The 24,267-nt window shown below is 39.2% G+C and overlaps 1 protein-coding gene across 24 annotated transcripts in view; it reads left to right on the top strand.

The window, feature by feature from the left end:
• LOC136436615 (rho GTPase-activating protein 26-like) overlaps positions 1-24,267 on the top strand; it is a 48,062-nt gene that overhangs the window by 10,527 nt on the left and 13,268 nt on the right. For 15 of the 24 annotated variants that reach the window (XM_066430734.1, XM_066430746.1, XM_066430736.1 and 12 more), the window contains exons 2-15: positions 4,833-4,928; positions 5,931-5,992; positions 6,761-6,832; positions 8,613-8,714; positions 9,156-9,266; positions 10,624-10,666; positions 15,337-15,398; positions 18,573-18,635; positions 19,825-19,891; positions 20,042-20,139; positions 21,074-21,114; positions 21,268-21,324; positions 23,034-23,112; positions 23,808-23,861. In XM_066430734.1, coding sequence (XP_066286831.1) covers positions 4,833-4,928; positions 5,931-5,992; positions 6,761-6,832; positions 8,613-8,714; positions 9,156-9,266; positions 10,624-10,666; positions 15,337-15,398; positions 18,573-18,635; positions 19,825-19,891; positions 20,042-20,139; positions 21,074-21,114; positions 21,268-21,324; positions 23,034-23,112; positions 23,808-23,861 — 1,007 coding nt within the window. Of the gene's footprint in view, positions 1-4,832; positions 4,929-5,930; positions 5,993-6,760; positions 6,833-7,560; positions 7,630-8,612; positions 8,715-9,155; positions 9,267-10,623; positions 10,667-15,336; positions 15,399-18,572; positions 18,636-19,824; positions 19,892-20,041; positions 20,140-21,073; positions 21,115-21,267; positions 21,325-23,033; positions 23,113-23,807; positions 23,862-24,267 lie in introns of all 24 variants that reach the window. The other 9 variants (XM_066430741.1, XM_066430735.1, XM_066430750.1 and 6 more) reach the window with 3 other exon arrangements.

Raw genomic sequence — 24,267 nt, 5'->3', positions numbered from 1 at the left:
AACTGATGTTGGCATGGCTCCTAGACTTGTCAGATGACCTTGCCTGTTGAACCTGGTTTGTGCCATAGACTGGCATGGCAAATCACCAGGAGATTAAACCTGGCACCACCACAAGCCAAGTGTTCCTCACAGTAGATCACATTTCATGGGACAGCCTGCAGTCTGCCAAAAACAGGAAGCACAATATGTAAACTGGTCGATGTTGGTTTTTAAAGCCTTCTTCTGACAATAGGGCTCTATTGAACAGCAATAATTTACTAGTATTTGAAGAGCTGTAGGAAGCTGAAGTGTTCTGAAAGTAGAAAGGAGCTTCGTCAAGATCTTAATCGTTTTTGTTACACATTTTTTGATATACCACCTTGCTCATGTACTTGTAGTAATACAGCATTAGGTTCTTCTAGCCATGGTAGGCGGTTTCAAGAATTGAAATCTTTTCCTTGCTCGTGTTCAAAACAGATGTTAGCATAAGGCGTGGCTCTTTCAAAAACAGATGTCTTTTTGATAGTATGGCAAACTCATTTCTTGCTCAGTGAAGAATTGATGCCCCCTGGGTTACACGACCAAGCCTTTTCTCTTTTGGAATCAATGCCTCATACACGTCCTGGTTGTTCTACTGGTGATTAGTCACAAGAACAGGTGTTACCACTATTGTGTGGGGTTGAACTACAGGGTAGCACCATTGGGCCTCAACCTGTGGCTGTGGGATTGAACCGGCAGTTATTGTGACAAATGTTGCACTGGTTGTCTTGGCTGAAAAGCCTGTGGATTAAGTGCTTGAACTGTTGAAAAGAGGATCAGTTATAAAGGATTAGTTACATGAACTGTTCTTGGGGAGGGGTTGTAAAACAGCAGTTCAACTTCAAGTTGAATTCCAGTACAGTTAGCCATCGAATATATGTCTTCTTTTAAGTGCTTTTTACTTATCAATATACATTGATTTCACCAATGCAATTACTGATAGCTTTTATGGTAATTGGTACTGGGAATGGTGCTTTTAATGTTGATTAGATAAATGAATAACCTGTATTGCACTGTTCGGTCTGTGGGGGGCAAGGTACAGCTCATCAGACTTGTGAACCAACAATCAATTACTGTAAATTCGTTTATTTTCGGGGAGTTGAATTGGCATTAGATGGGGAAAGGAGGTTTTCATGGGGTTTGAAGTTCACGGTTGAAACAGTTCTGTATAATACAGTAGAAATACACATATTCACAGTGTCATGATTTTGCAAAAAGAAGTCACCATGAAAACCTTGAAAATAAAACTACTGCAAACATTCCAAGATTTACCGTATGGCACCTATCCATGAATCATTGTTATAACTCAATAATGTAGACATTCTCTTTGAAAGTACCACATTAGTACTGTATATCTAGCCTGTGAGCAATGTATGAACACTATGATTATCATGTATTTTTACATGTAAATATCTTGGGTACTTAATCTCCCTTTCACATCATCTTCCTATTATCTTGTCATCAGTGTTGCCTTTCTACTCGTCTACAGCACACCTTAGCATCTTTCTTCTTCCATGACTTTATAGGAAAGTGGAAAGTGTTCTGACCATGACAACTATTTACACACATGTAACTTACGCCTACTCCATGCATGGTTTACCTTATCTGTGATGTCCCAGTTTTCCAAGGTTATAGACTAGCTGACCTGTTTGTTTGGTCATGCTGCATGTTTCTATAGTGATATCTAGATAATGGTACTGTAACTTTAAACAGTGATTGTACCAAGGAGGTGCCTCTCAAAATGTCTTTTTTTCTTTTCATAATTGGCCCATGAGTGTTGAAACATCTGTATCTACAACCAAGGCCCACTGAAGGCTGGATCTGTTTGGTATTTATGTATCATAGTGATGCTTAGAATCTTATTATGTCAACCCTCAGAAATGCAGTCTAGCAGGATTGTTAATGTTGCCAGTTTCTATGTCACAACGCCCACTGCTTCTCTAGTTTCAGCATCCTTTGTTTGTATAAGTCTGATATCAACCTTTAACTGGCTCTCAGTAGGAGGAAACACATGTACATGTATGTTACAAGCTGTTAGACCTATAGCCTGTAGGATTTGCTGTGTCATTACAAAAAAAACTGGTTTGACCATATACAGTTGTGATGTATTGTTACCTAATCTGTCTTTACTTTGATAGAGTAGCCCTCATTGTTTCATTGTTAACTACATTCATATGCTTAAAAAAATAAGGTTACAAAACCATAGTAATACACATATAGTCAAGTATGGTTACAGGTAGTTTAAGTTGTTAAAGAGCTAGACAAGCTTTAGATTTATCATGTGATGAAAAAGTAAGGATTCATTTCCAATTTGAAGAGACCCCCAAGGTGTTATTCTAAAAGAACAATATTTAGACAAGAATGTCACTACCGTAAAATTCCTATTTACGTACGCACCCCTCCTAACGTACGCACCCCGGTTTGGGGACGATTGCGGGTCTGACTCAGTGAGTTGAAACGTTTAGGGGAAAAACCCTCCTAACATACGCATCCCCTCTCCAGCATTTCGGTGGATAGTTAGAGGTTGACATGATCATTCTTCCGATGTTTACCATTCTATAGAGTTACTAAGAAAATGTTTCTGGGTAGAAAATGTCAAACAATCTAAATACATGTATTACTTATTCTTTATTACGGATTGATTGTGTGGTAGCATTCCACACTTCATTTGCATGAAGATGTACCGTACTCTCAAGCTGATATGCGATTTTTCCGAGGAAGAACCCCTCCCAACGTACGCACCCCGACTTTGGTGTCGGCCTGGAGCACCTGCTTGCGACTTGAAAAGTTTAAAAAGTGCGTACGTAAATAGGGATTTTACGGTAGTACTGTTAGAGCTACTGATTTATAAACCAGCCAATCCTGCACCTGTACCTGGTCACATATACACCTGTCCTGGGGGTGTGCTGAAGGTCAGACTTAATAAAAAACTTCACAGATGTTATCAGAGTTGTAAAAACAACTATTTCTACCCATTGTGGCATATATAAAGCCTAAACATTCCCAAAACATTAGTGGCATTACTATTAAACAATATTATAACCTGTTATAAGTTGTCTAGTCTTTGTGTCAATTATTTTCACTAGTGATTGTTTCAACTGTCATTTTAAACGTCATGGAACTGTAGAAAATCTACTACAAAGTCTTGACAACTTGTAGAGGACATGTGGCTGCACATATATTGTAAAGATCAGGACCCCACTTACCAATGTACATTTATCCTTGGAATAGTTTGTCAACTTAATGTCACACAGTTCTTTGCCCTTGCCACTTGTATTTCACTTTTAACACCTGAAGTGTTTTGAGAGTTGTCCCTCCCACACTTGTGCAGTCTGCTGTGTTAAGCTTTCTGAGTGTCAATGTCAATGTCAAGATAAGAGCAGTTTCTCTTCCCAGCCTGTTTTTGTGTCACATAAAAGGTTTTATTTTGAGCTCTTCCTGGAAACCGTTACAGCTTAGGGTTCTACATATCAATGGGAGATACAGACTTAATAGTCACATAGTTGTCATACAATATTAGGTTGTTATTGTGTGGGCCCAGGTTTTCCATGTCCTTCAAACGACCCTGTAACCTTTCCTGAGCTGTAAATAAGGACCCTGGAGTGTCTGGCATGGTGCTAATCTCTGGGCTGGAAAGGGGCCAAGTGTGGGGCATGCTCGGGTTTGTAATGAGATGTGCAAGCCCATCTCTCAACTGTACATTGATACAATGTTCAACCTTAGGAGATGTATAGACATATGGAAATGTTATGCTTAAACTATCATATTCCGATCAAAGTGCCACTGTACATTTGGTAGTTTTCAAAACATGGAAATGTATTTGATAGAGAATGTGTAAGGCAGATGCATACTTCTGGGCAAATTACACACGATGCATTTGAATAGCAATGTGTTAAAATTCATGGCACCTATGGAATGATGCTGAGAGATTGATTGAGGATTTTCAGATATGTATGAGCTAAGATATTTGTATGGTGGACAAAATATACAAGGGTATTGTTCAGATACCTGTCCTGTAACATCAAATGAAGGTTGCAGAATAAACGAAGTGGTGTAGGAGACATTCTGTAGATAGATTGACAAGCTATTCCATTTTGTAAAGTAATATTTTTATTCCCCAATTAGATGTAGCTGGTTCTAATCCCTACAAACTAGGTCAGCTCTCATCTCTACTGGTATAAACCAGGACATACACATTAATCTTACAGGTTCAAACATGGTACCAGCCCATAAAGATAACTGTTGTGTACTTAAGGCATCTATAGGGGCCCGGTTTGTCTGATATGATACCTTAATGGGTCCCATGATGTATTTCTGGTGTGTGTTATTAGATAAGGATGGGTGCACCAGTGATTGTACTGGGGTGATGAATGTGAGATCAGCTCTGTGTGTGTAACTCCATACTGACATTTGCATGAAGAAATGTTGCAATAATGTTTCTACATACTTCTGTATTGAATATACACGTATGTATGATATGTCATGTTTATGAATTATGTCTGTTCTTAGATTACAGTTTGTTATTGTGATGTTTTTGATGAATCATTTATTGCCAGTTTTGATAATGAGACTACCTTTTTAGTGATGATACTTTTGAGATTTATCATTGTGTTTTAATATTCAGATTTTTTTACATTTTCTATTTATGTCTGTAACTTATTGAAATGTCTTCCTTTGTCATTAACTTTATGGTTTGGGTGTAAGAGCGGTGCACAGAACAATAAAATACCATTTCTTCTTTCAGAATGTTGATTTTCATATATCTCCTGTTGTTGATATTGATACAAATTTCTCTGTCTGTGATCTGTCTCCAGACCTGTCCAAGGCGCAGCGCAGTTTCTGCCAGTTGCTGCAGGACTTCAAGTTCGAGTGTATCGGCAGCACCATGACTGATGATGAGATAGAGATAGGTAAGTCATCTTCATCTGAGGGATGGACGGAGGGGTGTTTGTGAAGAAAATTGATGAGTATTGAAAAGAAAGGTTGCAAAAGTACATGTATCTTTTATGCTAAACTTAAAGAATTTCACAATGTCAGAATTTTACAACATCAGAAAAGATATCTGAAATGAATTATATTGAATAGTGGAAAAAAATCTCATTGAGTTAACCCCCTCCCCACCTGAAGCATTGTTTTTTTTTAGGTCAGACGGTGCAGTGAACTGCCTCAGCCCAGAGGAACACCTCACATGCCTTACAAGGCCTTTGTTTCTGCTCCCTTGAGTTTAAGCCATGCTCTCCCCTGCTCTATTTGGCTAATCCTGTCCTGCTATGTGTCAGTGCTTCCTTGACATGAAGGAACGGGTCAACTATATACAAACACTTTTTCAGCCAAGCATTTTGACAGGTCTAGCTTGAAATGCAGTCTCTAAAGCGTGCTATGGTTTTGTACAAACAAGCTTTTTTCTGTTGCCTGCAAAACTGTGTGTCATCAGAAATCAAATGCTTTTTCCACCATCCTTCTTTCCCCAGCAGCTGCCAGTTCACATTCAGTACTTAGTGCAGGTTTCCACTGTTTGCTGTGCTAATGTCAAAATCTCAAATTGTGATTGTTTGCACTACACTTGAAGTGTGCTGTAGATGCAATTTTGCCATCTGGTTTGTGGGTGTCAACGCAAATAAATGAAGTAATGCCACAGTGACAAAGATTGGCATTCAGTAATTTCGGATATAGTGATAGTAACAAGAAAAACATGCTTGCTATCAGCAGTTGGCATGAAAACTGTTGCTTCTCAGTAGTTTGTCACAGCTGAAATGTTTCCTATTATGTATAAAGACCAAAATTTCATATGCTCCATTGGACTTTTTTCATAATTATGCACTTACTCAACATGATGATCCTTTTCTGGAAAGAAAAGTTTGTTATTGTAAGATGCACATATCTGTAAACACTTTTTGTATCTTGTCTTACAGAGAGTTCCTTCAAGGAGTTTGGTCGACTGATCGGCACTATTGAAGATGAGCGGGACAGGATGGTAAGATGCGCCTGTGGGAACAACCTTACATGTGCCTTATTAATATGCAGATAGTCAGCATACATTTAAGTGATGCATTACAACATTGTAAATTTCAACAATGACTTGATGCATTTCTTTATTATGGTTGATATAGAGATGCTGTTAAGAATAAAAACACTTTTAAAGAATGTATTTGAGTAGTTCTTATAGTACTTTCAACATAAAAAATTGCTTCAAAAAGTAGATCATTGTTGACAGATTGTATGCTTTGGCGTAGTTAGGTTATCTTTCAAATTTGATATGACTTAGAGGTTTACGTAGTGACTGCCTTGCAATGCCACGCATGTAGTATTCACTTAATCACTTTAATCCACTGATTTCATGTAATTATCAACCAATATATCATCCCTTCTTACCTTGAAACATTTGTTATTAATTCTGATATAATACCAGACAGAATATTTGTCCATTTCGTCACCAGGCCATTTGATGGTTTTAGAATCCAACACATATTGACTCTAAGGCAAAGCAGATTTGCTTGCTTTGTTCAGAACTTCGTCTGAAGCCGGAAATGGACAAGAATCCTGTCTAACATGCCTTTAATGATTGAAAATCATTCTGCTGCTCACAGTGTTTTCATTTGTTTGGTGTCTGTTCTTGTCCCGTGACCCCCCCTTACCCCCTCCCCCCCCCATCCCTCTGTTGTGTGATGTACTCACTGTGCATGTGTGTGGGTTCTGCCATGTCCTTGTCTGACCCATCCCACCCCAACCAATCACGTAACAGCTTGAAAATGCTTCTGCCGTGCTGATTGAGCCACTTGAAAGATTCCGTAAAGACCAAATACATCCTGTGAAGGTAAAGATATGTCAGTGTTCACTATGTCACAAGCCACCTCACTTCACCAGCTTCCTGCTACATGAAGACTACCAGATGATAATACCTCAGAAATGAAATGACTCTGATAATTGAATCATTGATGGTGACTTTGTTTTACCATCCCTCTAAAGTAGATTTTTGTGAAACAATATTGCCAATATTTATATTTCGCAAAAAGCTCACAAGAAAAAGATTGCATCTCCTACTTACTTTGTTTCTTTCTTTCCACTAAAACAGTACATTTAAAACATAACGAATTGCTTCTGATGGTACTATGCAAAGAGGATCTGATTGACAGCATTTACTGAGAAGAAGTACTTATTTTTTTTCACTGTGTAGATAATCACATAGCAGGAAAATCAGGTCAAGTGAGGTGACAGATGTCAAAGAACAGGTGTGTCTGTTTCAGTGGAATCACAGTGGAGTAACAAGTCACAGACATTCATGGAGATAAGCCTGAAATAAGAACTGACAAGCTGGTAAAAACTGCCATCCTGTTATCTACTGATGGTTGGTAAGGTTTGGTAATAATTAGTGCCCCTGAGAAGACATTCTTCATCCATCCCCATCAGTGATGATTCAGTTGGCATCCATTATGACAGAGTATGGCAGGAAACCCACTGTTGTGTCCACTGAAATAAGACATCCCTGTTGAATAGCATATTCTATAGAGGGTTGCACTAATGTGTTTTGTATTGATCTTGTAGCTGGAAAATGCCATGAGTCACATAAGTCTTATGGAGAATTTCCGCAAGACGCAGCTAGGAGTGGCCAAGGTAACATGTTTGGAACAAAGGAAAAATCTAAGGTTATCCTGAGTAAGGTGTGAACATTATGGGTAATGCATGCTGCCGGGCACTTAACTGCACTCTCACAATATAAGGTTTGTAAAGAATATCTCACTTTTCTGACACCTTTCTTGCACATCAAACACATTTTATGAAAACTAAGCACATGTATAGAAAAACCAGAAGGATTTCTTTCTGCCGTGTCAAATAAAATTAGGGGTTTGTATCCAATGGAAAATCCTCCCTGGTCTAATAGTAATAACATTGATTATCTGCCAGAGTCCATAAGGCTGTCTATATTTGTGTGTCCCCACATTTACTTTCATGGCCAGTGGGCAGTATAAGCACGTAAGGAATGTATACAAGGATAAAGGGAAGAGGTCTGAGAATAGAAAAAGAACTCTTTGTTTAGGGAGAGCAATGATGAAAGAAAAACGAGAAATATGGTCATGAAAAGAACAACAATACACAAAGTGTTAATTTGTCCATCACAGCAGCAGTGGTCAAGTCATAAGACTTCTAATGTACAACGAAGTTTGTACAGATTGCTTTGGTTTGATAGTTATTGACTGCTGCATGGTGAAGTCCAGAGAACGACCCTGTGAAAACAGCAGAGCTCCAATCAATCCTGCTGCAATTGTTTCCACATTTGTGAGATTACTGCCGTTTCCATTAGTTCTGCTTCGTTTGGTTCACGACAAAATGATTACATCAAACTTGCAGGTCACGCTTTATAAAAATTGGTGAGTAGATTGAGAGGACAAAACGAGATGGACAATTTTTCAACCAAATCCTCTGAGTAGGGTCACAGAACATCATGTATATAGACAAGCTGACGGATGTATACATAGTAGTGAACCAATAAAGAACACTCAATATTCTGACAAAAGGAGTTGAACATTTGCCTGACACTACCTACTGTAAGCTGGTCCAAATGAAATGAAATGACAAGTGTCTTACTTCGTTTCCAGGAGGAAAAGAAGAAGTTTGAGAAGCAGACAGAGAAATTCTGTACTTCTCTGGACACGTACATGAAACTGTCTGCCAAGAAACAGATGGAGAAACTTCAAGAGGTAGGCTGTCATTTAGCAGTATAAGTAAGAAGTATTGTAGGTTTAATCCTCTCTTTGCTTTGGGTTTATCTATGCTTGGTAAATCTTATCGTCTTTGCAGGCAATGAGCATGTGTAGGTAAGAGCTGCAATACTTAAGCCGACAAACAGGTGGCTCTTTTTCATGGTAGAAAAGTGCCATAACAAGATTGCAATGAAACTTGCAAGATTTTTTTGTCATCATAGCATAATTTAACAAGCCACTGAAATCAACAGAAATCTTGTACTGGATACCAGTTGTTGCAGAAATAATTCTGAATAAATATATTCATGTCAAAACAACTTGAAGAAGGCGAAGAAATGTGTTCAGGGTGTGGGTTACTGATAGTGCAGTACCATTTCCAGCTAAAAGGAGTCTCTCCTGCAAGGTGATTTGTTATAACCACTGCCTGTCTGTTCGCAGGCGGATGCCCAGCTGGGCATGGAGAAGAGACACTTCCATGAGAGTTCCTTACAGTACGTCTTCAAGCTCCAGGAGGTTCAGGAGCGTAAAAAATTTGAGTTTGTGGAAACTGTAAGTATGGAGAAAATTCTTCATTAAACAAGACTAGTTTTTTCTCAGATTTGTAATCAAGAACCTTTATGCAGAACTTGCACTCGCTTGAGCTGTTATGGCGTGGACAGAATGTGTATCTCCAAGTTAGGCTGAATATATCCTCACGTTTGTGATATTGCGTCTTGTCTGCTGAAGAGAATATTGTTGTCTGAAATATGATAAGCTTTTGCAACAAATGCTTGCTATTCATAGCCCAATCCTTATCTTATACAATTGTTTCTATCCTTAGCTCGTTTTGTTCAGAATGAAAGAAAAACAACTTGTCCACAAATAACTCTGACGCACGAAGACATGCATTACATTCTTATTGGCTATCCAACAACCACTTGTTTTCCCCACGTGCGTATAAATAGCAAGCTGTAAGAATAGACAGCTTTAGATGAAGCATTTGAGCCCACGCTTCAAACACTTTCCAACATCTGAGGGGGATGAATAAGGATGTTGTTGTCTGTGTTGCACGACTTGTATGGACATATAAGGCAATTGCGTATTCTCGTGCAGCTGGCAGAGAAATGTTTTCGTGACAGATCGTCTACTGATGTGTGCTTCCCTTTACATCAAGGCCTCTTGGGGACAAAGGTTGAAGGGTTATGAGAGAGGAGGTGAAATGCTGTGAACAATTTGTAAAAATGATCACAAAATGAAACAAATTGCACAAAAGAAAACCTGAAAACACAACACTCTTGTTACAGCTCTTTCTGCTCTCTCTCTCTCTCTCTGTTTTTTCAACTGATACATCTTTAACCTTCAGAGTGCTAAGGACATCATGTTTTACTGATACAAGGTGTGACATTGAAACATATGTAAATCAGGAAACAAAGGGCATTTTGTGGTTTGAACTTCTCTTGTTTACTCAATGTTGCTTTGGTAAGGTAAGACTAGCAACAGCGTTTTTTTACCAAATGACTTGTGCACTCATCTCTAACCAATACCTCCCCACCCGCACCATCTTTTCTGATCTGCCCCTAGTCAGCCAGGTGTCATATCCCTGTTCTTTTCAGGTGGTTCCACATGAACAATTCCAGAAGATACTCATCGGTAGGGAAATTGCTGTATCGAATAATGATGCCTGCTTATGTCCCCTTCACCTACTAATTACAGAGGCAAAATCACAGGTTTCCTATGATAATCAGTCAGCCGTATTCCACACCCTTCAAGCCTTGGTTTGTATTTAATCATGAAAGCCGCTCTGTCGTCTTGCCTTGAACAGTTTGTGGGGGCGTAACGAGTAGTTTACGTCATGCGCCCAACAATCACGAGTGTGTAGACGTTGATGTTTCGCTAACTACATTTTGTCTCGGTGTTTTTCCTCCAGTTGCTGGGATTCATGTACGCATGGCTGACGTTCTACCACCAGGGTGAGTCAGGTTTCCCTGTTCTCTAAAAAACAAGAGTGTAGTTGTCAGTAGACGTAGATTGATTTGTATATAAATGGTAATTTTGCAAGTGATATTATTTCAAAGTCTACTTGTAGCAATATATAATGCATGAATGTACTAGTAATTTTTATCATCCAGCTTGATGTTAGTCACTATAGATTCAGGGTTAATATTATTGCAGGTATTGAAAATAACCCCAGTTCTACACAACAAATGGTTTGTCATCTTTGTATTGTGTTTCATTGAAATGAAAATTGGGACACAAACTCTGTAGCTTCTATCTTCCTTATAATGTTTTGAACACTGCTTGGTGTTCAATGTACCAACCTTGGGTATGACAAGTTGTATGTACATTACGTGTACATGTATCTGTAACCAGTTACAGTTGTGTGCAAGTGACCTGATATTACAAGAGTGGTTATACTGCTTCCTTCGTACAGATTTGCTGTCTCATGTTTTAATAATGCTAGTTCTGCTGGTCTAAACTGAAGTAGACATCTTGAATAATAAAAACATAGAGATTCTATAATTTCAATGCAAAGCTACCTGATGTTGTCATTTCATAAGGGTCATACATTACATACTGGTGTTCCTATAGACATAGCCCCTTGATTACACCACTTCAAGGTATGTTTGTACTGAAGGTACAAATGTAGTTCTGTCCTGCATCTGGTTGAAAGATATGTCCCTATTCTGCTAAAATCAATATACGTATGAAAAGATATCCTCCAGGGCTGGGAAAAATTTGATAACGTTTCCAGCTTGAGAAGGATTCATTCTGATAAGGGAGACGAGACATTTTGTAAGTCTGCAGTGGCGGCAGACCAATTTCATTATTGAGCCGTTGCCAGGGATGTGATTTACAGAGAAGCCTGCTCCCGTGAATAAGATATCAGTACCACCATTCATTACACCTCCCAACTGTCAGGGCAACTACAGCTAGAGGTAGAACTGTTGTGTTATTTATAGTTGCCCTGTTTCTTCCCTCCGGTAACGCATTATTCACAATTACATGAGGGTAACCTATGCATGGTTATCCCCGAGGGACATATCTCATCCCATTTAATTTCGCAGTACCACGTCCTATTATTAGATGATAGAAATACAAGACATATAATCATCATGGGTATATGAGAAACACCTTAGTGGATAGTGAGGTGATACAGGGACGATGTATACGTGATGTACGTGTGTGTTTGATGTGGAGAATATCCCGTACGACCTGTTAGTTTTTGCACGGTGCAGATCATGATGAATGTGATTAGTACATGAGGTCACCCCTACCTGCCGTCCCTATGGGCTTTACCCACCATTTCCCTCAGCTATGGAGGCTCAATTTACTCATTCACCAGAAAATAATTTTTCCTGCTTCACCAAGTAAGAAGGGTATAGAAATCATTAACTTATGATATGGTCTCTGGTGCTATGCGAAAAATGTTTTTGCTTGTTCGTCATCGTAATATTTGAGCTGTTAAGGAAGAGCAAAAACTAAGGGAGAAAGATGACAAAATTATTCCCACCCATATTTTTATTTCATATGCCTCTTTATGTAAGCGCTCAGGGACCCCCACCTGTGCTGTTATGTTTTTCTTACCTTCATTATTTTGCTTTCTCCGGAACAACCCGTAGGGTACTCCTCTGTAATTAGTGATGCTAGTCATGTACTTATTTGGTCATCCCGCCAAAAGGAGATTTTCCCCTGTTCACTGACAACAGTATCTAGTACTCCTACTCTCAGCTAAAAATAACCCACATCCGCTGCAAACAGGTTGCTTTAAGCACCGCGCAGACCAATTACCGTGCTCTCCATGTGCAATAACATGCAAATGAGGGGGTGACGTCAGGCGGGCTGGGGTTGAACGATCGGGCTGTGAGTGTTTACATCTCAGTTGCACCAGGGATGACAGCGGTGTGCAGGACGGGAGGGTAAGTAGGAGAATGGGAGTTGTACATCAACTGTTACGTTATCATGAGGGTTAGGCAGTTGTACTTGTTCATGTTGAGTAGAAGGTTTAGGGAATGGTATTTACCTGTGTTGTTGGGGAGGTGCCCTTGTCTTGTGCTGTCCTTTCTTTTATTTTTCCTCTGTAGGATGTGAAAGGGAAATAGCTGATATCCCAGGACTGAACGACTTTTCTGACCTACGTATTGTTTCACTGTGGATTTCTGAAAAATAATATTTCTGTCAGACGCCGTATCCAGAAATTTGTTTATCTTCTTTACCGTGATTAAGTGAAAAGAAAATGTTGTACAATTTTAATATTGCATGGGCGTGCTGACGTAAGAAGACTGATAACCATTATTTGGCTGTAATGATGATACGTTATCGGAAAACAATCACCGACCTTGAGGAAGATTTCCATAATGTAATTTTCTGTCCAAAATTGACAGTCCAGATGGGGTTCAATCAGCCAAAGGAAGAATCTATTCTTCACTTTCATTGCTGTACATGTACTTGTACAGGAAAATTGTGACATAAACTTGTGTTATAAAATGCATACAAAGTCTGTCTTGCTGCAAATATATATATTGGCATTGTAAAATAACCAGTTATACATACTTGGGAATCAGGTGCACTGTTCTTACTCAGTTGTACATGTGATGATAGCACCTGAATGACGGCTGTGTAATGTGTGCCATTACCGTTGCTTTATATCCTTTCCATGAAAAAAATTCTGTCTTATATCTTTAAAAAATTTGGCAAATGATGCAACTGTATTTACTAAAGCATGAAAACATTGCATTCATTATAAGGGGAAAATATGCCATACAACATTCCTCGTGTGTGCAAGAATGAGTGAATGAGACCATCAGCATAATTCATGTGTAGTAGGAACAACATTAAATTTAGTGTCTTTTTGGTTTGGTACACAGCCAGAACTAATGCCTACATTTACATTCAGGGCACAAGACTAGGGATAAAGATACGTCATATACAAAAAATTGTTATTATAATCAAGTTAAAATATTGAGAGAGAGGATCTGGATGTACATGTAGCTTGAACTTCCTTCATATGATGATAAAAAGAAAAGTCTCCTGAACTATTTTGTATTGATCATGAAGGAATAGTAATCCATGCCTAATGAATTGATTTTCAGAATTTCTAGCAGCCCACAAGACTAAGAAAATCTTCAGATAAATCCTGTCCAGTTTGCATTTATAACACTGTTAGTACAGCACAGCAATGTAATTAAATCATCTAACACGAGTGATTGTAGTGACATGGATTAGGTAAAACAACAACTAGATGAACTATGAAATGTCACTACGGGTTTAAAGGTCCTTCAGTTTCACTAAGTAATGAGAAATGTTTCCAATCTTCTTCGGGCAATTGGTCCTTGGCATTTTCCTTCGATATAAAAGGGATTGAATCATTCACCACACGCGGGGAAATAAAATTGGCGTGGCGTGATCTTCAGTTAAATGTCATCTACGTGCTGGTAAGGTGGGTTGTTATTGTTACTGTGCTGATTGGACTCCCAGTATTATTGTGCCCTGTGTGCTCCACTAATTTGGCTGTAATTTACTGCGATGGACTCGTAATCTGTATGTTGTGTGCATTACGCACCACTTCCGTACCAACGTTTGCCCCAACATCGGCTTATAGGTATTACGATACCATGTAGTGATGTCAATAAGCCACTGTAGCTCTCATAAAACTTGTAGTTCAGCAGGATGTTGTGGTCTTCAACGGTGGAACTATGTCATTAATTTTCCTGCAAATATTGCTGGTGCCCCAAAAAATAAAACAAGTTCATTCTATGGTGATAAACAATTTTATGATAAGTGATGACTGATGTGATAATCCATAGTGGTTAGCCGGAGAAGGAATTTGCTGCATCTCTGACACACAGCAGATAAGCAGCCCATTTATTGTATTGTCAAACATGTCTGCTGCCTTTTATCTTGGGAGAGATTAATTATGCTGCTAAGGTCTATATTAGGAGATCCAGATTCATGTCATTCCCCGCTGTGTTGCTAGGTGAGGTGTTCAGTACTTCACTGGTGTATTCAGCTGTTTGCTTGATATTCCAAATCTTATCATAATGGTTGGGATTTTGGCTAAAGAGCTTGTGTTGCCAACTGGTACTTTCATGTTAGCTTTTGTTGGCAAAGCCAGGGAAACAGGATTTTATGAAAATATCAACAGTCATCTACCAAACAAGGTAGAGAAGGTTGAAAGAAATGTATTTCACAGAATTTACCCATGCAACTGTCCATCTTTTGCTCCGCCTTGGTTGTTGCCAAATTTCTTTTGCAAGTTAAGTAATCAACTTGCTTACAGAAGCTGCCTCTTATGCAAGTAGATTTTTTCTAAACCACGAAATATCAATTTAGTCCATGCAAATCACCCCTATGATAGCTCTTGGTCCATCCCTAATTCCTAACAGAATCCATCCCAGTCTTCCCGTACCGCTATCAGGACAAGTCAGCAGTGTTTAATCAAGTGTGGCAGCCATCTCCGACTCTGATGGTCGGTTCTACCATCTCAGATCTGTCAATATTCCACTAATCATTTCATATTGCAGCAGCTCCACCAGAACCCGTCCCCATTACAGTATTGATCCGTTCCGTGACGAACGACAGTCCAGATTGGTCTGACTCCAGCCGCTTCCCTGATATCTGTGTGAATCATGTGTTTCCGCAGGTCATGAGGTGGCCAGAGAGTTCAGGTCCTACGGCCAGGACCTCCAACTCAGACTACAGAACGTGAGTGCCACCATTTTACTTCCCTTACCACGTAATCCTGTTGTTCAATTTTTAATGACAAGCCCTGTGTTTGACAGACATGATGTACTGGAGCCGGAATGCCGATAAAGGTAAGTGAAGTAAACGTGATACTATTAAAAGGTGACATATGATCCGGAGATACATGTATGCCAGTTTGTCTTGTAGTTTGGCTCAAGCCGATGTCAGCTTTTATTTTCTAGGGTCATGTAGGGACAAGACAGAGATAAAGCCTGGCACAATCAGGCTAGCCTATTTCCAGTGCATCAGATTTTTGCCAATATTGTTTTACTTAGGATTGATACCATACCAAAATAGTGGTAGGCAACAGTTTTTTCCTTTGAAGTACAGGAAGTTTGAATGTTTCCCAGCATTAGAAGTTAGAACATAACCAATTTGGTGGCATTCTTGCTTGTGTTTTAATCTCTGACCCCCTGATATACAGCAGAGAATGGTCTGTCCTGTGTCAGCAGTGATAAACTCTGACAGCCAACCTTACTGTGTTTTCATCTTGTGCTGTGAAGTGTTTTAATAAGGCAGAGCCACACATTCAATTTACAGGATAAAACAGTGCAATGGTTTTGATAAAGATATCTACATTTTTAATCCCCTTTCAAATTGTTTTGCCCTTACAATTGTTTGTGTCAGGAAGATAGCACAAGATAATGTGGTTTGTAATGCTGAACAGTAGTGATGTTAAAGTGGCAAGCAAAATGACAATCGATGGGTGTGTATCTTTTTATAAAACTAAGTGATTTTATATGTGTTGTAATTATGTTCTTCCAGTTTGTTGATGGATACACAATACATTGTCAAATCTTGTCAATTTGTTATGATTTCACACAATTGTCCCAAGAGCCTATTTCCAAACTTGGTGTCCTGAAGTGATTTAAACAGGGTCAAAAATGACACTGTAAAACCAACTGTTATTCCTGCCCAGTGTGACGGGCACACGCCTGTCATCAGCTAATGGATGGGATATAGTTCACCTACAAATGACCCCATAGAAAAGGTCACACATTATGTTAATCTGTCCACTTTGAAAGACAAGGAGATGATTTTGTTGTGTTCTTTGTAACTCCATTAATTATCATGTTTAAACTCCCTAACAACAATCCTATTTCACGTTTCATGTTCAACATGTCTCTAATGGATTGTCAACAAAGTGAAAGAAAAAAGACATGGCTGAAATACTACTGAGATATGTATTTATTTGGTGTTTTATATGGGGATAAAGCACATGAGGTGTGTCTGTGACTAACATAGCCATCAGGATAGATGAGATTTCTCCTCCCTGTCATCTTATTTGTTCTGGACAATTTTACATCCAGGCCAGTTTCAAGCCTGGCTGCCCCGTGGGAGCACTTTGGAAGGGGCCATTACAAAACAGGGTTAACACTTGCAAGGTGGAGATAGTCATGTACAGTCCAGCTGCATGCATCATTTATACTTAACCATTTCATTTGGACAGAGATAGAGCTGTATGAAATATTCAAGAAAAAGTCTTGATGACTACATCTCTTTTGTTCAAAAGGAGAAGTTGGAGCTCTTAAATGTCATCAGTCAATCATTGGTAGCTACATGAATTTTTTGAAAGCAAAAAAAAGAGGCAGCATTAGTAGGTTGTAGGAATGTAGCTAGTCTAACTCAAGCTGAAAAGAAATGCATGAGCCATTTAATTTGTTCTGATGTTTAATCTCTGCCGTATTCGATACAGAAACGTAGTATGCCTCAATGTCTATGCCAAGTGCATCACGTTATGTTGCCTGCTTTATGTTTCTTCATGTATGTTAGTTCATCTTGCACAAAGAGAAAAAGATGTGAAGCATTAACAGAGGAATGCATGTTGTAAAATCTACATCAGTGATTGTCCAGCCATTTTCCCTCATGGTTCCCCTGACAGTTAGTCCTTTGAGACTGCTGGCATGATAGGAGCAAGCCCTGCATTACTGCTGGTGCTCCATACCACCTGATACCTCTGTAGGCAGGAGGAGGGTCTGCATGACTTTCCCTGTGAGGCATAGGGAACTGTTTTAATTCATTGTTAATCTTAGCTGGCTTGCTGTAATTCAACATCAAGCATTGTCAGTAATATATTCATGAAGCGTAATTGGTCGCTGTAGTTCTAAATATTTTTTTTATCATGAAGCGTTATTGTCAAATTATTCATATCGTTGTGAAGTGTTGCCAGGATCCCCCCATGCAGACCCTCATGGAACACTGGGGTCAGTCAACTTCTGTTATCAGCAAAATGTGTCACTATCCAAAGACATGAATACATCCCTGGATTTACAGTCTGAATGCATTTTTGAACGTAGTTCTTCAGAACCAATTGGGTCATGGTCTAATTTCCATATCAGCCTTCCAGGTTCAGCCTTTGGGGAAATCCATTTTTCTGACATCATTGCACAATTATTTCTGAAATTTTCATTAAACAAGAAAGGAAGGATGCCATCCACCAAAATGATTCTGATATTTTGAATAGTGTTTGTGTAGGATCAATGTCTGTTTTGACATTTTTGTCTATGATAGTTTGGTTACCCTTCACGTTGATTGTTGGTAGGCGAGACGTGGCGTCTCCTGAGGCCGTAACCGTGCCACGCTAATGACATTATCCTCCAGGCTTATTGACTTACCTCTGACTCATCCCCAACACTGGCATGCCATTCACAAAACTCCTCATTCTGTCTACTGCACTTGCAGCGTTATAAGCAGTTTAGGTGCCTTATATATATACTACTGTCAAGGTGGTCGTCTGCAAAATGCTGTGGAAAAAATGGGTAATGTGTACTTTGTGTTGTTGTGCATGTACCTAGGATGTTATCATTGTGTAGGCAGCAGGTGTGCTGGCTGTATTTTTGTTGCAGCATCAATAATAGCATTTTTTTAATGATGGACCATCAGGTCGTGTGTTAGTAATGTCAACATAATTTTACAACATATGTCTTTCATTTCCTTATATACTTGAATTTGAAATCATGTTGTTATAATTTCTCATTTAACTGTAGGAGAACTAGTGATGAGGACTGAAAATTCCATGTAGAAAATTGAATAAAATGCTTGTGTTTCAGGAAAGAATGTCCACTATAGTTTAACGAAATGATTTACCATCGTTTTATACCATCTTACTCATCATTGCCAATCTTCCCCGTCCAGACAAGAGAGAGGTTCGAGAGCACCAGAACGGAGGCAGAGCACCTGATGAGGAAGATGCAGGAGGTGAGATCAGCTTTAACGACTGTTATGACAGTTTATGGAGTCAGTTTTGGCTCAGTTTTTCACATTTTCCTTTTGTGCTTATCTTATCTCCATCAGCAGTGTTGGGTAAGTGCTTCTCACTCCTGTGGTGTTGAACGGTAATGGCTTAATGCCAATATTATCATGTTAGCAGCTTTTCTGTGATGTGATAAAGGCCATGCTGTTTTATAGAACCTGTGTGGACCACAGTCACTGCAGTGTGGACATGTTGCTCTGTAACAACAGTGTAGGAAATGAACAGGCTTTATGTGCTTTGCACATTTTACAAAAATACATTTTACTCATATATTATTTTCAAACGTTCTGTATGATATAACATTTTATAGTGTTGACTGAATTCACCCCCACACTTAATATATATAATGAATATGCTTCACACGCAATTCCTGCCACCCCATAATTCATACAACCTATGGCAAACATGGATCAAAAGATTTTCAATAAAGCTGTAACTGCAAATCTGAACACGTACTGCATGTACTGTACATGTATGTACAAATGTATATTCAAACTCATGGGGGAAATCTGTGAATGAGATAGATTCAATTCACAATGAGAGATCCTCAGTTCTACCAGTGATGAGTGTCTTTTTCCACAGAAGTACTTTCATTGATGGATGACTAATAGATTTCAGGTGGTTATAAGTACACTTGGAAAATAGCTGTCAGCCATGATGAGTGCATGTACTTTCACATGTCTACCTGTGGTGTTGGAATACATGTGGAAGGCAGGATTTACTACAACAATGGCCCATTTGTGCCAGAAGACCAGCCAAGCAGTGTGCACAGGAAAAGGAAATTAAATTATTCAGTAACTCCCTGATTTTGTATCAGTCAGTGTGACATGAAGTTATACCATTGGTCCCTGTGCCAACTGATTTACGTATTATGTTCCTCCCTGAAGGTCACTTGAGGCGGGATGGCCTCCGGGAACAGCTGTTATGAATATTTAAACAGGAGTCTGTATATACATGTACACAGCATCTGCCTAATATTTATGCCTTAACAGTGAAAGTATATAAAACAAGAATTATAAAAGAAGTAAAATAAAAATCCTACTTGAGTTTTGGGAGTACAGGATCCAGCTGTTAGGTTATATAAATGTGAACTCAGTCCTGTCAATAAACGTTGTGTTATTCATGTCTTTGCAGAAACCGATTGAGCAGGGTCCAAATAAGATGTACACCAAGCAGGGGTACCTGTTTGTACAGGAGAAAAGTAAGTAACAAGCCGCCATCTTTCCTGTCAGCTTCTTTTTATCATTTTGTGACTTGTTTGCAAGGTATTTCTGCATTTGGCAGAGGCATGGTTATTACCTGCATTGTATTAAATGGTAGTTGAACATATTTCTTTCTATGTTTTGAACAGGACCCATTGGGTATGCCTGGGTGAAGCACTACTGTATGTACCAAAAGGAAAACAAGATCTTCACCATGATCCCCTACACACAGACCCAAGGAAAACTGGTAAGTCCTCTCACCCTGTTGTACATGTAGTTAATGATATCAGATTGGGTAAGAAGTATTCATGAAAGCCTTGGAGGTTATGTTGCCCATTCTGTAAGTCTATTGGGAAAGATAACAACATACACTCAATGTGTAACACACTATGCATGAAGCATCATGTTTGAAAATAGCCAATTATGTGACTCATGATCTTCTACTTGTAAGGAATCCTTAAGTTGTTTCCCATGGCTCCCAACATTTGGCATGTTTTGGATGTTCTCCTTTTGTCATTATAAGCCTGATTATGTAATACGTGTAGATACAGTAAAGATGGATGGATGTTGGACACCCTAAAGGTCTTAGTCAGGGCGTGGTGTCTAAGCCCCTGCCATACAGAAAATCCACATGACAAATCAGTGTTTAATCTGGGCATAGGTGAAGGCTGTACACTAGACTAATGCAGATTTAATGATCTGGTTTTCGAGAGCTAACATTCCAGCTTTAGCCAGTTGCCACCGCCGGTGGCGGTCCATGTAAAAACTATTTGTGAACTGGATTCAACTTGTTTTGTACGGCAACTGTTTCAATAGTTTTGGAATGCGGTATGTAATCCTTGGCCACACAAAAGACGACAAATCTCTACGTCATACTGTCTTGGACTTTGTCCTTTTGTCCCAAACGACTTCCATTGCCAACAGTGGCAAATGAAGTGTAGTAGATGTATTGGATTGACTGTCAGGTTTTAGTTGTGAATACAGTTTGGGTATGTGTGTATATCCGAGCCTGTATATCCACAATGTTTTGTGGTCTCCTCAATAGAAGCAACAACTTAACAGGAAAGTTATGATATCTGAGATGTAAATATCAACTGTCTACTTCACTGTACATGTACATGTAGTAAGCGCTGCCCTATTCTGGGCCATTCATTTCACATCTTGTTTGTTTTTCCTTCCAGACCAGCAGCACAGAGACAATAATTCTCAAGTCCTGTGTAAGGTATGTGGTTACACTGAAGTCTTTGATATGATTGTATTAGGATGATTTTCTGATTATTGATTATTCATTAATCCCGGTAACTGTAGGCTCTATGAATGATAACTTGTTGTGTGACTGTTGTACTCAGATAAAATCATGTGTTTTCTTTCACAGGAGAATGTCCGACTCCATAGACAAGAGGTTCTGCTTTGACATCATGGCCAATGACAAGTAAGCTTGAATCAACCTTTAGGTTCCTTCAAACTTAATATGTCTTTCTTTCCTCTGTCTTATGCCATAACATGTAATAATTTCATCCAATGAACCTTAAAAGTAGGAGGAAGACTGCAGGAAAACTTGATGTTTGATGTATGCTCATGTACAGGCTCTAATGTGGGAATAGAGCCTTTCTACTCTTCAAGGGGTAATGAAAAAATGTAAACATTGCTTTTGCCAACTTCATGGTATAACCAGAAGAGAGCAGGGTCACCAGATTTGAAATTAAATACACACTGCTGTCAATTTGTTTCAATTACACCTGCACCTGATACATGTGTACAAGCAGAGAAGAAATAAACAAGTAAGGTATGGCATCTATTCGTCCATATCCTTGTCTCACTTGTTCTGTCCTTATGCTAACAGTCTTTGGAAAGGGGATACTATGAGAGCTCAGTAACATATCACTTCCGTCCTCATCCTTGTATCCACTTTGTCAGTTTAGATTGTTGTGATGAAAGATTGGGAAACACTAAACAGCCCAGGTAACCTTATATGGTTATATAAGACACCTGGACACCTGTCCTTCTCACCTGGGAACCTTAACACTTAATCACCTGTGCAAAAAGAAGTCAATGGGAAAGTTTGGCATGTCTTGCTAGGCCATGTTTGTAGTACTTAATAGTTAGTAAAATCCTCATTTGTATCTTGTTCGCCTGCCATGTGTTGATGTTATTGTTTAAACGACCCATCATCAGCTCACGATTTTAGCTGTTGAACCAAAATATTTACACTCAATCACTGTCAAGGACCTGTCAGCCATGTGCTTTTAGTTCATGTTGCACACCTAGATCATTACAGAACCAAGTTGAAAAGGGTGGAGGAAAAGACCCTTATCCACTGTGGTCATTGGAGTATGGTGTCTGAGGATATGCAGTATAAAAGCTTTGTGATGCCCTGTGATGTTTTTGGTAGATCTGCCTCCTATTGAGTCAACTTCTATTGAAGGTAATCAAAACAAACTCCACTTGGACCAGTAGAAAGATATGAAAGTAAATTAGGGCCCAGCTTTAGAGCATTCCCTGTGCTTTTCTTACATCATTACCTATGCTACAAGTGTGATTCAGGACAGTCAGTCTATTGCAGTTCTGTTTTATTTATAGACATCATTTGATGTTGCTTAAGTTGTTGTGAGGTGCTGTCTTTATGTCCTGATGGTCTATTGTAAGACTGGCTTTCATGTTCTAAACTGGAGAACTAGGCCAAGCCAGTGTGTCCAAGCTTGTAACAGTACAATAACTAGGTGTGCCAAAATCTGCTCTAAACAGAGACACTACTGCATAACAGCAGCAAGTGTAGGCAGAGGTCAAAGCGAAGAGGGTCTGTTAGGGGTCCTGGGGGTGTGTAGTTTTGGTCTGATTATAAGGTGGTCCAGAAGTTAGCTAGGTAATCAAAGTGTCTTTATGCTCAGGAGAAGCAACATTATGGTAGTCTGTTTTGTGTCATGATCGTATGAACATGCATGTGCAATAGAGGAAAGAGTTGGGTGAGGAGTATAAGTAGATAACAAGGCATGATTGAATCCAATTTACTTTTACACTGTTTTAGCTTTTCTATTGGTCAAAGTTACAAATGAACTTAAACATGCCTGTAGTTACAATGGTGCCATACCCGAGTGTCAGATTGCACACAGATAAGAAGATGTGGTATGTTTTTATCTGCAGGGCCACGACCATCACTGTACAGGCGATATCCGAGGACGACAGGAAGGCGTGGCTAGAGGCCATGGATGGCAAGGAACCAGTAAGTTCCTATGTACAACATACATGACTCATACATGCACGCTCATTAGTGTTTCCCCATAAATGTCTTGCAACAGCCAGCTTTTCTCATCCTGTTTAAGGCTAGCTCATACAAGCAAAATCTGCTTCCAAAACCGCATGGACTGTGGTATGAGATCAGTCTAAGTGAAAGACTTAATGTCATTCATCGGTAAATTCACCAATAACTTCACCAGACCAATTCACCTTTCTTTCCTCACTCAGTTCTGATGCCCATGATGGATTGTTTGAAAATTGGAACAGTTATAGCTCTAAGCAGTTCCCATAGAAATGGCCAAATGTTGAGATTGTTGTTGAGCATGGTAGGCCAGGGCATGATTAGGGGGAACATTATGAGTCGTGTAGGCTCGTAGCCCGCTGTGCTTCATCATGCCTCACAGTCATCAGTACCAGCTTCACACCTGCTGCATAGTCATACATCATTACTGCGATATCACGGTGCCTCACAACTTTTGCGATTCTTTTTGTGGTAACTACTGACTAGATAAACTAACAAAAACAAGCATATTTTTCCACCATCAACATGTATTGCATTTTGTCATCAGTTTTTGTTCTTTTTTTTCATTTTTTAAATATCTTCCAAAACCGTGGCATGGAAAAAGAATACATGTAGTGTGTGTAGAAATCCAGTGAAGCGTATAGTTAATGATGCAGAAGTCGTTACTCTTTCAGATTGGGCCCTATCAGCCTCCACCTGAATACCGCCATAAGGTACCTTAGACACGTTTGTACCTGTGTGAACCAATCATGTCAGGCATAACAGTAACTTCACCTGAAATTGGCCTCCCCGGTTTTTGGTAACCTGAAAATGGGCTCACACTAACTGGGAGTAATGAACGTTTTTCTCGTGATCTTTGAATTTCTTTTGTATTTCATTTTCCTTTATTTTATTTTTGTCATTTTCTTTTTTCCCTTTGTTTTGCTTGTTGTGGTGGAACTACTCATACTTTAACAGGTACATGTAAGGGCTATTCAAAACTAATTCTTATGGAAGAAGACTAGACTTTTTAAAACACATCCTTCCCAGGAGATTTTGTGATATTATGAGTCTGATAAATGATCATACAGTAAAACAAACCATCACTACACTTGGACTTGGAACCAATTTTTCCATGTA

The sequence above is a fragment of the Branchiostoma lanceolatum genome, chromosome 6, assembly GCF_035083965.1.
Source record: "Branchiostoma lanceolatum isolate klBraLanc5 chromosome 6, klBraLanc5.hap2, whole genome shotgun sequence".
Classification (NCBI taxonomy): domain Eukaryota; kingdom Metazoa; phylum Chordata; class Leptocardii; order Amphioxiformes; family Branchiostomatidae; genus Branchiostoma; species Branchiostoma lanceolatum.
The sequence above is the reverse complement of the archived record's forward strand: the minus strand, read 5'-3'. Positions and strand labels throughout refer to the sequence as shown.